We start from the raw sequence: 16,146 nt of genomic DNA on the forward strand, positions 1-16,146 counted from the left end.
AAAAAAAAAAGAGAAGATGTTTTTAGGAAGAGAATTCCAAACAGATTATGAGCTGGTCTCTGCAAACAATACAGAGGATTTCCAGTATGCATTGCGCTTTTGCCGAGAACTGCACCTATGAGGGAGCCAACCAAAGTCCTTTTGAACCTAATGAGGAGGTGGAAATAACGATGGGGAAAGTCCCTTAATGAGAGCAAACAATAGCTGTTTGTACAGTGAGTAGAATTACAGCAAACTTTGTTGCCAAGTAATCTCTTAAAACATGATTTTACTCATCTGAGACATTATTCATTGAATTAATATTAACAGTGGAGAACACATGCGGGAGAGAAACCCAAAATCACATTTACGGGATTACTGAAATGTTATCTTTTTCTCTAATTTGGGAGACAGCAGAGGTACAGAGGTGCAGTAGTAAAAATTATGTGGGTTTTGGAATCTCAGCAGATCTTTAAATCAACACTGCATTTGTGCTTGAAGTTGGATTGATATGTTATACTAAAGAAAGAGAGGAAGTTGAATAGACAAGGCAGAATCCTTAATGTAAAAGGATCAATTTTCCAACACGGTCTTCTAATGGACAAACAGACCCTCACCTTGAAAACATGTTGTTAAACAAATCCAAAACGGGGGTCTTCTTCTTTTGCTATGTCAAAACACTGGAGCACATCTGTAGATACCTTCTGTTCTGATGCCTCAGCAGTTGATCTGAGAGGTCACAAGGTTTGCTGCATTGGTTGGAGCCTTAGTGGACTCAACAACTTGTTTGCTAAACAAATGCTTCTCGTGCTTTTGGTTGCAGATGACAAGAAGTATTGTGAAAATAGGCTTTTCGTTTGGAACAGATTTTTCAAAAAAGTGATGGAACATTTCAGTATAAGAAATCCATTAGCGCTAATGCACATGCCTCCACATCCCAGCCTCCTACTCCAGTGTTTTTATTCACTATTTGGCAATCAATTTATTTTCAGTTTCCCACTGTTTTCTGTATGGAGTTCTGTACGAATGAATTTTTAACCTCGATAAATAGGAAGTGCTTAGTCCGTACTGCCTGACAGAGCCACCAGACACAACATGACAGGTTTCCGCCGGTTGGTGCGGTCTGGCTTTCTCTAGCTATGGCAGGGAAGCGAAGCTGCTCAACGGTTATGAGCTTGGGGTTTTGTCTGACTCACGCGATTCGTCTAAGCAGGCACTGACAAAACTGCCACAGAAGCTCCCGTTTGAACTCCTGAGAGATTTTATACTAGGAAAAAGGACTTCTATGTCTCCCCCACACACCCCGGCGACCGTCCGCACAACGCGGTTACACGGCAGGAGCCTCAGCCCGGAGCGCCGACCGAGCATGTGCCGCGCTCACAGGCAGCACGAGGCAGGCGGCCCCACAGGCGCTTCCCGCGGGGTTAGGGGCGGAGGGGACAGAGGCGAGTTCCCCTCGCCGGCACCGGGGCAGATCCCGCGGGCTGTCAGTCACCTCTGTTCATCCCCCTCCGCCCCGAACGGCTTCTCCCCGCCCCTCCCCGCCTCTTCCCGCCAGCGAGGAAAGGCGCAGGAGCCAGAAGGAGCCCGCGAGCGGGCTGAGGAAATACCTCAGTCTTCCGTCCTTCCCCTCCGCCCCGCGCGCTCTGCTCTCGCGAGAACTACCGCTCTCACCGCTCTGCCCACCGGCCAGCGGCTCGCGGCTCTCGCGAGAGCGGCACGGTTCCCACGCCTCGGCTGTTGTGTCTGAGAGCCCAGGCGCGGAGTGGGCGGTGCGCACCGCCTCCTCCCCTCTTCCCCCCGCCCTGCGCGTGTCTTACGGGCCCGCGCACGCGCGCTCCGGGCACGGGGAGGGGGGCGCTCTCGCGAGAGTAGGAGTTTTGGCGAGAGTTTGTGGAAGATGGCGCCTGTTGTGACAGGGTGAGTGCGGGGGGTTCGCGGCGCCGCGCCGGCAGCCGGTTGATTTTGTGAGTGCCGGCGCGCCGGCTGCTCCATGCCCTCCCGTCGGCGCCTCGGCCGCCGCTCGGGGGAAGCGAGAGCTGCCCTTCTAATGGCCCTGGGGCAGGCCCCGGGGAGCAAACCCCGGGGGGCTGGGATCCCGCCGGGTGGGCACACGGGAGGAGGCCCCCCGCGCCTTGGGTGACAGGCCGTGAGCGGCCGGGGTCCCCTCCCAGAGGCACCCTGGTGGGGAGGGCTCGGCAGGGCTCGGCGCTCACCCTGCTCCGCTTCTGTCCCGCACGGGCACAGCGGTCGGGACTCCGTGCGGGGTCAGTGCTCGTCCTGGCTGCTCTGGAGGGGTCCCTTTCTGAGGGCTTCCCGGAGAGCAGCGGAGCCCAACGGGGACGGACCCAGGGCGGGCACAGGCCGTTCCCCCTTCTCTGCCGCCCCAGTTCAACCTGCCGTAGGAGGAGGACTCCCGGGCTCCCTCGGCCGCATACCGGGGAGCTCTCGGACAAAGGCTTTTGCTCTTGCAGTTTGGAGAAGTTGAGCGCAGCCTTTCTGCCCTGCCTGAGCCCCTTCGCAGGGCGGGGGCTAGCTGGAGGCCCCTGGCCCGACCCAGGAGCGGGGTGGCTCTGACACCGCCGAGCGCTGAGGTGGAGCGCTCCCGGTCGCACGGAGCGCGGTCAGGCTTTCCGCCGCTGCTAGCAGGACACCAGTTCCCGCAGGCTAGGGGACTGAGGCTCCCTTTCTCTCCTCCCCGTGCACCATTCCCAAGGCTTTAGGGAATTTTAGCCGCTTTTCTCCAAGTATTGCGTTGCAGCGAAGGGTAGCAGCCTCCCCACCCCGCTAAGCCACTCTGGAGTGTAATGAATGATAGTCGCCATCCCTTTCAACCACACTGGGTAATACTTAATCATGGCTAGCCAGCTGCAGCGTGTGTCACTGTAATAAGTGACACCCTCTTAGCCACCTACAGCTGATGAATAATAACAGATCCACTGCCGGTACACAGTATGCAATCTCACCTGCGGTGTTACATTGCGTGTTGTATCACCACATCTTGAATTCTGCTGCTTACTGTAAGTGCTGTGTCCTTAATTTTGGACTAGACTGAGCCCATGCGACCTCTTTCTATGTGTTGAGGGAAGGGACAGTCAAGAGATGAACGGGCTGTTTCTATACTCCACCTGTTTGTGCAAATGAAACCCTAAGTGGTGAAAGTACTGCCCTGTCCTTCTACAACGTGGACCTTATTTTCTGATTTCACAGTGTGTCTGTGACCTTCTGTCTTCCCTGTGGGATTACATTGTCTACAGCGTTGGCTCTGTGGTTAGAGAGCAACAGCCTGCTTGGGGGTGGGGTGGAGTTGGTGGTTGATGCTTTTGTTCTCATGGAGAAGGTAGCATTATGGTATTTTGTTGTTTTATTTGGCTGCAGTAGTGTTTCCAATTCCTCACTCTTGTTTGTCGAAAACTAAACTGAAGCTTTTGCTTGATTTCTCTCCTGATAAAGGCAGCTTGTGGCTGATACACATTTTCCCAATTAAATGTTCTTCGGGCAAGCTAGTCATATTTTGTTGTGGTTCCTGGAGTATGCTGTTTTAGAGGTTAGAGTTGAAAGAAGGGAGCAAATGCGTTTAAAGTTTGCTATAAGTTTTAGTCTGTGCTCTAGTTACCAACTAAGTTTTTCCTGTATTCATCTGAATATTTGGGTTCCGTTTCCTTTTGTTTATTGATTAGTACAGGTTTGTCAGAATTGTTCTCATGTTTGTGATGTTACTTTTATTCTTCTCTAAGATCCGTTACAGTGTTAACAGTAACAACTGTAGATTATTTATTTTTATAATAATGATCAAATAATTTGAATATTAGGAAAACCAGCATTTTACCATAATTGGAAAAAAAAGGTGTGTATTTTAGGTTTTTAATACTGAATTTATTGTTCAAAACCTATAAGCTGAATAATTCTCTGAAAAAGTAGTCTTGTTTTCTTACTGTTAAATATTTTTAACTTTGGTAAAATCAAGTCTGTTAACTTTAATTAATGTTACAGTTAGATTGCATTGAGGAGTCTGATTTTTTTTTTTTTATGTCCTGTGTTTGGAGTGCGGCTCCGATGCTGAGCTGCCTGTGTTAATATTAAAAATTGATGTTACTTCAGTAGCTGATTTTTATTTTCCTTTTGTTTTTCCAAATAGTAAAGGCAGTTTTCTTTGTGTAAAAGCTGGCTTGCACAGGAAAGAAAAGTTCCTGAAGTTAAAAAGCTTAACTGAAGAATGTAGTATGCAAATACCATGTTGTATTTTAAGGGACAATTTGCAGTTCTTAGGGGTGCTCAAACTTTGAGGTAAAGCATATGGTGTTTCTGCAGTCAGTGTAAGCTTAACGTAAAAGTACTGCGATTTTTTTCCTGCAAAAACTTTGTGCTTAAGCCTACCTGATAGTACATAGGTTTATGCTGTGTTGGAACGGAATAGTAAGAATTTACTGCAGTGATTCTGGGGGGCAGTCAAACTACATTTCCAGTTTCTTGTTTGTAGCATGTGGCACACTCCTGCTGCTTACATCACATCCCTTATGCGTGGTGTGACGGAACCTGTATTGCACAGGAGCAGAACTGTAATGAGAAAGTACACAGAAACATCAAACAAATAACTGAAAATGATTTACTATTTGAACCATTATTTAAAATGAAGTGGGTAATTTATGGCTGGAATAGTAGGATAGTATTTTGGGGTTTTGTGGAGTATTTTTGGTTTTGCTTGTGAATGATTTAGGGAAACATCACTGTAAGATGACAAAAATAAAGTGGTTTTTAATTAGAGAAGCGTTTACATGAGTGCAAAACATTTTGTTTTAAATAATTGCTGATACTACAGAAATGCATATAGGCCTCAATTAGTTTGTAACTTTCTGTGCTACACCTAACACAACCATATGACAGAGAGTTTCTATTCCAAAGAACTGAATTTTGTGTCACTTTACAGTGACATAAAATACAGAATAGTGTCTCTGTAGCCTGGGACGACCTGATCTTTAAAATACTGTAAAGTAATGCAAGAAGCTATTGCAAAAAAAAAATTAAACAAAAAACCAGGGACCAAACCCAAATCACCTTTGCAATTCCTGTGCCGCCAAACAAGTGATCAAAATTTTAGAAAAGATAGATAAAAATGAGAAGTGCTGGGCATTGGTTTGAGTGCTTGATTGCCAGTGAAAACCTCTGTCATCGCAGTATAAAGGATAGTATTTGGATTATTTTTCAGACAGGTTGAGAAGCCTTGAAAAAGACAAAATAACTGAGTGGGCTTGTCACTGCTAAGATGTTTTCCATAGGCACTGTAAAGTAGACAGTTGTTTTAGTAACACTTTTTAAAGTATCAGACTATTTGAATTATGTGTCTGAATTAGTCATCCCACAGCTCTGTGGTTAAGAGGTGTTTCCTGACCCAGAATATTTAACGATATAAGGGTAAGACACAGGAGAATATCTGGCATCAGTGCAGTGAATTTTAGCATAGTGGTCTAGGTGTGCCAGCCATCTGGTCCGTTTGTTTGTTTGTTTGTTTTTAGTGAGCGCTATGGAAACACTTGTAGGTGTGTTTTGAAAGAATAAGGTGCTGCTTTGTGGAGAAGTTCAGAGATGAAAATATAACAGTTGATCGAAACATGAACCTCATCAATGTTCTGATTAGTAATTTTGGGATGAGGGCATTGACCAGTAAGGTCTTGAATTAGGGAGTGAAGCAGATGCTGCTCAGGAGACGGGGGGTGAAGGGGGAACTTGTTTGATCTGACCTTAGGCTATAAAAGCTATCTAGAGAGCAGCATTCAGAATGAATAGAACAAGGTCAGCTCTGCTTTTTGAAAGATGAACCAGGATGCTTTGCTAGTTCAGATGTAAACTGCTGTGGTCACGGGATAAAATTTAAGCTACTAAAAGGCTTATATTAGTGATGTGGTGAGCATTCCCAGGATATGAAAACCAGATTAATTCTAGGACTCATACAGAACCATAGTTTGAGGGCTGATGATTAGTTTAGAGTCTCAAAAGTTAGTGACTTGCAGTAGTGGAAAGGGAACTGAAGCAATGAAAGAGTAAGACCTGTGTTTTGTCTACACTCAGCTGATAGTCAGGTATCTGTATGGAGAAAGCTGCATGCTAGGGTATTAGCTTGGGCAAACACAGGAGATATGAAGTAGAAAGTATGTTGTGATTAATGGCAGGGAGTTAATAGTTTGATTTCAGTCCTGGCCCAGGATAAAGGGAATGAGAATGGAAAGGGGTGCAAGACAGGAACCGATTAAATGATTCATAAAATAGTGCAGGTGAATGTGGAGGCTTCTTAAGGAGGATGCAGTGAAAGAACAATTAGAATGATAAGGGATGAATCATGAGACCAACATGCCAGGGAAACCAGCGAGAATATTTCTGGAAAAGAAGCACTGCTGGTAGTCTTGTGTGATTGACAGATCTAGGAAGATGAGAATTACCTTTTGATTGCAAGCCTCATTGGAGGGTTAGGCTGTGAGATGTTAGTGAGAATGGTTTCAGTGATGCTCAAGGTGTAGAAACAGGATTATATAGACTGTAGGAGTAGAATTCAAGGGAAGATCATGGGATCTTCAGGCTACAGTTTTTACTGTCCCTGGAGGTTTAACCATAGAGCTTATTAAGATTTGAGTAATAGCACAACTATGGCTATTGTATAGTGTGTATGCACATGGTGAGTGTTAAAGGTTGGGAAAAACTCATTTACAATCAAATGAGTAGATGGTTTTGCGTGACTAACATTTAAATCATTATCAAAGAGCATGTCAGTGTCTTGAGTCTGGCTATTGGGAAATCTTTGTGGGCAGTATATCTGAAGGAGTCTTCTGAGATGCTTGCAAATATTCTTTAACCTTTTGTAGTTTCAGTAGGTGCAATTTTATGAAGTTAAGCTCTTGATTTTGATGTTATTTACTTTTATTGTTTATTCATTGTATTAAGTAGCTCTTTGTAATTTATGACTTATTCTGGTTGATAGTAGCACAAAGAAACTTTGAAAATAATTTTTCTATAGCTTGAGTTCTCCAGAAAAGATCTGTAGACTGTTTTATTAGGCATAGTACATGTGCTTTTTTTCATGCTAGTTAAAGGGCAGTACCCTTTGCTGATATCTCTTTGCAGTGATAATTCTTTTAAGTACGCTATTCCGTTCTATGAATTGCATAAATGATCACTAGTTTGTGAATGGGAGTTTCTTTGACTTGCTAATTTCTGCTTTGCAGTAATAATTGATTCTATGATTGTTTTTCATTATTTTGAGCTTAAGCAATTTCTATCTTTAAAAAGAATGTGAAAAGAAGCTAAAGTAGCCTATAGCTATTTGTAAAGTCCTCCTAAAAGACCTGTGGTGCCTTCATGGGCAAAGATTTTGAAGCAAGTTTTTATAGTTAGTAACTAATTTTTGGTGAAGTGTACAGTTAAGACGTGATATGTACCAGTTCTATGCAATCTTAGGGTTTGGATAAAATTGAAGAGAAAAATTGTAATTTTGAGCTGGTAAAATATTTAATACAAACAAGTGTTCTCTCTTACACAATACAAAATAATAGTTTCACATTTGGAGAGTGAATCATGGCAGCAGAATTTTAAAGTTTCAGGACATCTTTTCTATGTTTGTCATACTTGCCATTCTAAATGGTTTGGATGTTAATTGCAAGCACAGTATTAACTGACCTAAATGGCACTGTAATATGCTGAATCACTGCTTCCCAAGAACATTTCACAGGCAAGGTGTAGTTTTAAGTGGATGTTATCTTTTTAATTTATGTTATTGCAGTATTTTAAAAATCTCAGTAATTGCAGTGTCTGTCTGCTTTTACAGAGTTGCACGGTTTTCCCTGTGTATTTAGGTGAAGACAGGAAAAAGGTGAACATCACAAGCTATATTGTCAGATGAAATCTTAATTCTGTTGACAAAACTCTGTATGCCTTTTAAGTCTATAGTATTTCAAGGCAGGTTCATAATTATAGGTGTAAAATTATGTTCTTGATCTTACTGAACTTTCACTAATTTTATGTGGCCATGCTTACAATGTTCTAATATGATACACTTGTCTTGAACATAATTGCAATAATTAATCATTAAGATCATATGAGGTAAAGAAATACTATGGAATTATGGTTATTTCTTTTCAATGTAAAAACGTGGAAGAGGAAACAGAAGATACATTTCTTTGAAGAGAAAATTACGAATAGAAAATACCAATTTCCATATAATTAGATTCTGAGTCTTGCAAAAGTAAGCGCTAAACTTAGAGTTTGACATTATCTCATTTCCTGGGGTTCTACTGATGTTGTGGTTCTTTGCTCGTAATTCGTGTGTGTCTGTATTTTGTGGTTGCTGCCTTTTGTAAAAAAAATATTAAGTACCCTTTCCAACCTAAAGAAGCTCTTTCACTGCCTATTTAGATGTGACATCACTGACCACTTTTCAGAGCCTATGTATACTATTTAAAATAAATTCATTTTCTGAAAAATACTTCATACTCTAAACTGGAGTTTAGTTTAGCCAGATAGTGATATATGGCCATGTAGCTTCACGCTCTTCAGTTTGTAACTTGTAAGCTACATATCTGCAGTGGTAAACTTTTTTAGCAAGAAAGAGAAGAAGGTATGGCTTTCAGTATGGAAAGTGTGAGAAATCTCTGGATTACCATTCCAGTTTTGCATCCTCAGAATAGACAGAGGCTATAACTTTACAAGGATAATACTGGTTTTGTGTTCCATTTAATATTTTGTGTAATTTTTGAAAAGAGCTTGACTGATATATATAAACTCTTACCATAAGATACAATTATTGAAATGTTTCACTATTTTGATTAATCAGATTATTCCATGAATGGCATGCTGCTGGGACACAATGTGTTATTTCTAAAGCAATCGGAACATTTCAGTCACTGCATGTTTCTTCAGTGAGTTTGTGGGGCTCTTTTTTGGATATGTCTTTTTATGTAGATATGTCTTTGAAAACATTCTTGTTGAATTTAAGTTTATATTTCTGTAATTTATTTAAATAAAGTTGGTTTTGTTGCCTCGCTTGGAAAACATGAAGGCATTAAAGTGGTTGTGCATATACACACAGGCATAACTTCTCATTTGTTTCTTATTCAGGAGCAAGAACTATCTCCTTTTTGTTGTAATTGTATGACTAATTTGTATGAAATGCCATTTAATAAATATATTAAAAATCCAGAACAGTTGTAATGGGGAACAATCTGTATTGGCAAGTGGCCATTTTTGACTGCTCTGTGTGAGATTACACCTGTTACTTAATTTTTCTACTTCTGGTAGGTGAGATTCAAGGGTATACATTGCAATGGGTCATAGTCTTTTTGCTGTAAATCTAAGTATTTCTAGTTATTTGGGTAGCAAATTCAACACAATTTTCCCTTTAAGAGTACAGGCACAAGTACTTCCCAGTACGCGTAAGTAAAAAAGTCTTTCTGTTGGTATTCTTGATAACACTACTTAGTCTGTAAAACATTTCATCTGTACGTTGTTTTTTTTTCAAACCTGTACTTGTGGCATATTTCCAGTGTGTGGTGCTTTGAGAGATTACCAGGAAACTTGGTACTAGAATGAAACTTGATCAGGCAGCCATGAAATTCAGAATTTTCTAAGCCTGAGAGAGAGAATTGAAATGAGTAAAATACTGGCCCCTAATTTTCGACAGACCATAGAAATGGCACAGAGTGAAAAATGCTCAAGGCAATATCCTGCTTTCCTTTGCCTGGTAGCTCTTATTTTGACTCTAAAATTTAATTTTGTCTGGGAGCAGTGGCAGAGGATCTTGCAGGTGGTGTTTCTTCTGCAAATTGCAGATTGGGAACTGCCAGTGTAGAAAATAAGGTTAAATTTGTTTGCTCACTAGAAGAATTTGTGAAATGGAGCATTTATCTGGTTTTGATATGGTGTGGGGGGCTCTCTGATAATGATTTAGTGCTTATACGAGTGCTCCTACATAAAGAGGACTTAGGTCCTTTTATGGACTTAGGTCCTATAGGTGGAAATAGAATTAGTCTTCTGCTTCTGTTCTTGTTGCTCTGTGTGGTTATGGGTCGTTTGCTGTGCAGTTTGCTGCAGGTGGAATCGTGTCTTCTCTCCCTACTGTGACTGTGAAAGATGGTCAGAATATAGGTTTTTAATCAGTGTAACAAAAAGATATGATAAGGAAGACTGAGAGTGACTGTATTCATGATTCATGTGTTTTGTAATAGTGAGGGCTATTAGAGTAGACACTAAAGAGGTGCTGCTCTTATATAGTTGAGACATAAAAGCAATGGGTAGGGCATGACCAGTGGGTAACTGTGGCTTGAAGAAAAGTGAAGTGGCGCTGCAATGTGCTATAGCCATGTGTTTATACTACTGAAGAAATTATCCGGTATAGGTATTTATTTTTAAAATTCAAAATGTTCTACTGCTTTCCAGATCAGCCAGCCAGCTCTGGCTTCAGTAGTGAGTGTAAGAACTCAGAAAAGAAAAGCTTTAGTGGAAGACTGGTGTTACTCTGCATGTGTGTGTGTTTCTTTTCACGCTGGCTTAGTTTTGTAGTAGATACATAGTGATGACTAGTAAAATCCTTAATAATGTAATATCTTCCAGAAGTGAGGGGGATACAGCAAAAAACTTTGCCAGTGCTCAGTCCTAGGGTGTTACGATTTTTCTTGTGTGGTTTTTATTTGTTCAATTGTTTTCTTTTCCTGATGCATTCCATTTCTTTTTAGTAGTGCATGGTTGGTAGTATTTTTGGCTTTTGTTTACGTGTGTGATACCAATCTCTCATTAATAAGTTATGCAGAATAATTAATCAAAATAAGTATTTGGCATCAGGCTTCCTCTTTGGAAGAGGGTTGTAGCACACTTGATACATTGTGACAAACTTGACACAGATGATACTAGCTTTGAGTCCTAATCATGATGTAAAAGCTTGAGAGATCTTCATATAAGCACTAAATTTACAAGAGTGGCTTCCAATATTAATTGTTCTGCTGCTGATTATGAAGGCAAATCTGCCTCTTGGTTCGTCTGCTAGAGTGATAGAGCAGTATGTTATGTATAGATAGAAAATGGGAAGTTCTCTAGATCTGATTTTTTTTGCCAAAGGTCATCAGAAACAGTAAAGTTGAGGCAGAAAAACTTACTATGATGTCTGTTTTAATAATACCGATGTTGGCCAGGTTCATGTTCAGTTTTGGTAATGCAGAAGATAAAAACTGTGTTTGCAGTGCTTGTGTTTAGATTGCAGCATTCTCAAAATACTAAGAACTGTGTTAAAACAAACGTGAAAACTACGCTAAAGCAAACGTCAGAACTTTTTGCATTTTATTTGCAACGGGCAGAATACCTGCATTTCACAATAGTTAGCAGGCAAAACAAGCTGTTATGAAACAATGTTGTGAAAAGGTCTTATTGAGAAGTTTTGCTCACAATTAGCTTGTTGAAGTGACTTCAAATGGTAGCAAAGGAAAAGTAGACCAGGCTCTCACAGTCATTCACAATTCTTAAAGGTTATTAGAAAGTATAGGACAGCTCTTTTTGTTGGATCCCTTGAGCTGTAAGGATAATTGTTCTTCTTTTGGACTAGCTGCTGCATCTACATGTAGCTGTTGAGATGGTAGTAAATAAAAGGTGACCTCAGAAGATTGTTAAAGGTACCTGTCAAGACAGAGTTTGAAGCCAGTCCTTGTGTGAGTATTGCATGAATCTAGGCAGAATTTCTGTTTGGAAATAAAATATAAAAGAATGAACTCTCTGGACATATCCAGTGATTTTCCAGTGTTTCATCCAGATAGTTTTTCTGGAGACAAATCTAAATTTTTTATTTTTTCTTTTTTAAATTTTCTTAATATTGTTCAATCCTTAGCAAGCAATCAAAAACTGAACTGACTTTTGGCTGTTGCACCTCACTGCTGTATGGCACTTAGAGTTAGCATTAGACTGGTCAGACCTGTCAGTTTGCATAGTCATGAAAGTCACATTGCATCAGTTCAGTTTTGAAAGTTTATCTTTTTCAGTTAGAGCAGCTCTTAAACCCATTAGCAACAGACCTATATTTGCCAGGAATTATTAGGCAGCGGTGAGTATTACATCTCTAGAGATAAGAGACTTCTTCACTTACTGGAAATTTTTGTCTGTGCTTCTTGTGCATAGGATTCAAATTGTGGATACTGTTGTTTAAGGTACATTCTTAACACAGATTTTATGGTGGCACTTTTGGGACTTGCTCTGTTGCGTTCGATATTCTCCTATTTAATGTCCTGATTTTAGGCGGTTTCTTTCAGTAATACTTTCTTTTTCAGGATGGAAAATACTACTGTACCAGTGTCCAAATTGTTTTCCTGACTAATAGTTTCTCCTTTCTGTTTTGACATTAGTTGAAAAATGTGTATAGCCACTGCTTGAAATTCCTTTCCTCTGATTCTAGTTTAGATCTGGTCAATTCTGCTTCCTCATGTTATATATAAAGCATATTGAAGTAATGTTGAGGTTTTTTGTTTTACATAGTTGCTTTTAGCCTTGCTCTTGCCTGAACTTTGTGAACAGCCCTCAATTGGTTTTGCTTCTACACCTCTTCATGAGGTAGTATACTGGAATACTTTGTTCCCTCTTTTTGGGTGAAGTTTCTGTATAAGCCCTGTTATTTGTTTCTGGGCAGTCTGTGTTCACTTACCTTTGCCCAGAGCAGTACTTCCAGAGTACTTCCCAACAGTGTTGCTCCTTGCTCTGGGTCTGTCATGTTCTCTTTTCTCTCCCTGCCCTACAGCCCCCCTCCCTGGTTTTTGCTGTTACTAACCCTGTCAGGCTTGTGTTGTACTTAAAACATCACCAGCATTATCTACAGAATGGTGAAGTGGCTGTTACTACTCACCCAATGTGATAATCTAACAACTATATGTTTTAGGTCAAGTCCAAACCCTGTTCCTTACTTTTTGGTATTTGGAGCTTGGCCATATCAATGTCTTTGATTGTGAGAGAGGATGTCTAATAAGCACTGGTATGCTGCTTGTCTCCAGTAGTATACTGGAATACTTTGTTCCCTCTTTTTGGGTGAAGTTTCTGTATAAGCCCTGTTATTTGTTTCTGGGCAGTCTGTGTTCACTTACCTTTGCCCAGAGCAGTACTTCCAGAGTACTTCCCAACAGTGTTGCTCCTTGCTCTGGGTCTGTCATGTTCTCTTTTCTCTCCCTGCCCTACAGCCCCCCTCCCTGGTTTTTGCTGTTACTAACCCTGTCAGGCTTGTGTTGTACTTAAAACATCACCAGCATTATCTACAGAATGGTGAAGTGGCTGTTACTACTCACCCAATGTGATAATCTAACAACTATATGTTTTAGGTCAAGTCCAAACCCTGTTCCTTACTTTTTGGTATTTGGAGCTTGGCCATATCAATGTCTTTGATTGTGAGAGAGGATGTCTAATAAGCACTGGTATGCTGCTTGTCTCCCAGCTAAAGAATGGGTGAGGATTTGAGATAAAACAGAATCTAAAGAGTTCAAGAACCGCAGATATCTTGTGTAACAAAAGACAAAACATTGATACAGAGGGATGAGGAAAATTAAGTTATATGGGGAAAGCCAAAGAAAGATCCTAAGTGTTAATAATGTGAAGGCAGGAAATGTATTTTATGAGGGATAGGAAGAAAACATAGTGGAGGATCATTTATTTTGGAGGAATTCTGTTGGTTCTCTTCTCTCTTTCGATGTGTTTCTGTCCTCTTCATCATCTCAGAAGTATATGGGAAACTTACTATTTTGTTATCCTTTTGTTGCTTCAAGAGGGATGGATAAATAGAATCCTGAATGGATTCAGGGACTGCAATCTGTTCCTAGTGGCTTTGTGGGGAATATATTGAAAGTAGTGAAGAAACAGAACACTTTGTTCTTACTAACATGGTGTATTTCTAAAGCAACAGAACTGGGGGAAAGGATTGGTTTTGGAGTGATGAAAGCAAACAAAGTAAAGCTGAGACCAGGTTTTGAAAGCTGAGTTCTGTAAATAAGCATTGCCCAAAAAAGGGTGTGTGTGTATACACATAAACTTTAGGTTGTTTGTTATACAGCTTTTGTTTTACAACTTGAGCTAATATTTACTGTACATAAAGTTTCTCCTAAGATGGGTTAAAAGAGCATGTGTAACTTTCTGCATAAAATTGTAACTTCTCCTTTTGCCTTGTTCAGTGGTTGAATTTGCTTTTCTTAATACCATTTCAGAACCTTAAAGAAATAGTCTTCATATTGCGATGTTTTATTATAGGTTAAAATTTACCAGTTTGTTTGTGGTTCTCTCCTGTGTTTGTTGTTCTCATCAGAGGAGGCATCTTTAGTAGTTTGTAGCTCTTGTGATGTACTTGTCATGAGCTTGTTTGCTATTGGTGTGCCACAAAAAATACGTATTAGGAAGCTTAACATAAAGATATTCCTGAAGTAGATATGTAACACTGGTGCACTTTTTCTTTCAAAATGAGTGAGCCTTTCACTCTCAGTGATTAAGCAGCTTTGGCTAAAGCATTCCTCCCCTCTTCATTTTGCAACATAATTTAAAAAGTCAAATAGGGATGTCCTTTGGATATCAGAATTGAATAACAGTTTTAGCCATCAAGGCTCAGATGTGCAACCTTTCTCCTTCGATAAAAGGAACCTTCAAACATTCAGTCTTGCAACACTGGACCATAGTTGGAGAAACAGGAAGCAAACACTTAGGCTTTGTCCCAGATCTTCGTTGCTCCTTCTGTCTGTGGCCTCTTCCTTTTCTCAGCTGCTTTGTTAATTTCTGCCTTGGAAGCCAAAAGTAACTTCATGGTGTTCTCCTAAGACTTGAGTCATTTATCAGCTTCTCCTTTGCCAAATGATCTGTAATGGAATCCACTACATTTTCCTTCTGCCTGAGGCCTTTATCGCATTGTCTACTTGCTTTTGCCTTTCTGTTGCAGTCCTCTTGATTCCTTATTCTGTCCATTTTCTGCAGTGTCTACAGTTAATTGTAGCTGTTAGAAACATCTTCTTGGGGACTCAGAGTTCAGAGTATATTAGGTTTTGGCACAGTATCATTCCCATAAGTAGCCTGTATTCAGCTATAACTCATGCTGCTTGTAAACATCATTTATTGGGTAGCATGCAGGATCAGGGAGCCCTTTTTACAGAAAGGATGGACTATGTTGGTTTTCATTACAAAACCAGTCAGGACAACTGGAGCTCTTGGGGCCTCTCTCTGCTCCTTGTGTATTGTGAAGAGTGGTGCCCTCATGGTGAATATGTTAGATTTGTCCCAAGGTGCGCTCGGCATGATTGGTGAGATCTTGTAACTATTTGAAGTAGCATAGTTGAGCAGCTGTTGGGTGCCTGTCATGGCATTGTGTGTGTGGTTGATGAAGATCTTTCCTAAGGGACCTTGTGCTTTGTAGTTGTCAGTCTCTGAGGAAAACTGGAAAATCCTTTTGTTGGGGAAAAAGAAAAACCTTAAATAAACCAAACAAATAATCGCCACACCCCCAAAAAAATTTTGGTCTTATTCTGTCTCAAAAGTTGGAAACATCTGGTAGCAGGGCTGCATTGCATGTTACCAAAACTGGCTGGGAGTCTCACATGTAGAAGCTCAGTTTTCTAAAAGCAAAGACATGACTAGTGGAGATTCACTGTGCTTTCCTTTACTGTTTCTAGTTAGTTTTATTAATAAGCATTTGCATGATCATACTGCACTCGACAGCTGTTACATACATTCCGTGTGCACCTTCAGACAGGTATGGTGTTCTGTTGCAGTGTTCAGTTCAGGGTGAGTGGCTGCAGCTTCCAAGCTGCAGGCTTTTCAGATGTCACTCCAGTATGACACTGGCTTTGCTGATGTGTTAAAACTGAATTTTAGTTCAGGAGTGGGGTGAACTTTTGAGGCTCACCATACTGATTATGCCAGGCTGCTTTGGGATTCCGTTGTCCATCTAGTGTAGTCCTGTTAGATAGCAGAACTCTCTCTTTTTGTCTTTTCACTGCCCCGTTGATCTTCAAAGCACATAGTATGTGTTCTTTACTGTCTTCAGTATACTTGGACCATGAGGGGTCCAGTTATTAATAAATGCTGTGTTAATTCCTGGCATCAACATAGGGCTCAGAAATCCCCTGAACTGAGAACAGTCATATGCAGGAGAATGTTGAGGGGAAGTACCATTTAAGCTCATTTGGTTCT

At 40.8% G+C, this 16,146-nt stretch overlaps 1 protein-coding gene across 1 annotated transcript in view; it reads left to right on the plus strand.

Moving 5' to 3' along the window:
* The first annotated feature begins 1,831 nt into the window (after positions 1-1,831).
* Positions 1,832-16,146, plus strand: part of RBPJ (recombination signal binding protein for immunoglobulin kappa J region) — a 59,989-nt gene continuing 45,674 nt past the window's right edge. Inside the window, exon 1 of the mRNA XM_080637795.1 lies at positions 1,832-1,899. Within this exon, the coding sequence (XP_080493921.1) occupies positions 1,880-1,899 (20 nt within the window). The 5' untranslated portion in view covers positions 1,832-1,879. The remainder of the gene's footprint in view (positions 1,900-16,146) is intronic.

The sequence above is a fragment of the Psittacula echo genome (assembly GCF_963264785.1).
Source record: "Psittacula echo genome assembly, chromosome: 1".
NCBI lineage: Eukaryota > Metazoa > Chordata > Aves > Psittaciformes > Psittacidae > Psittacula > Psittacula echo.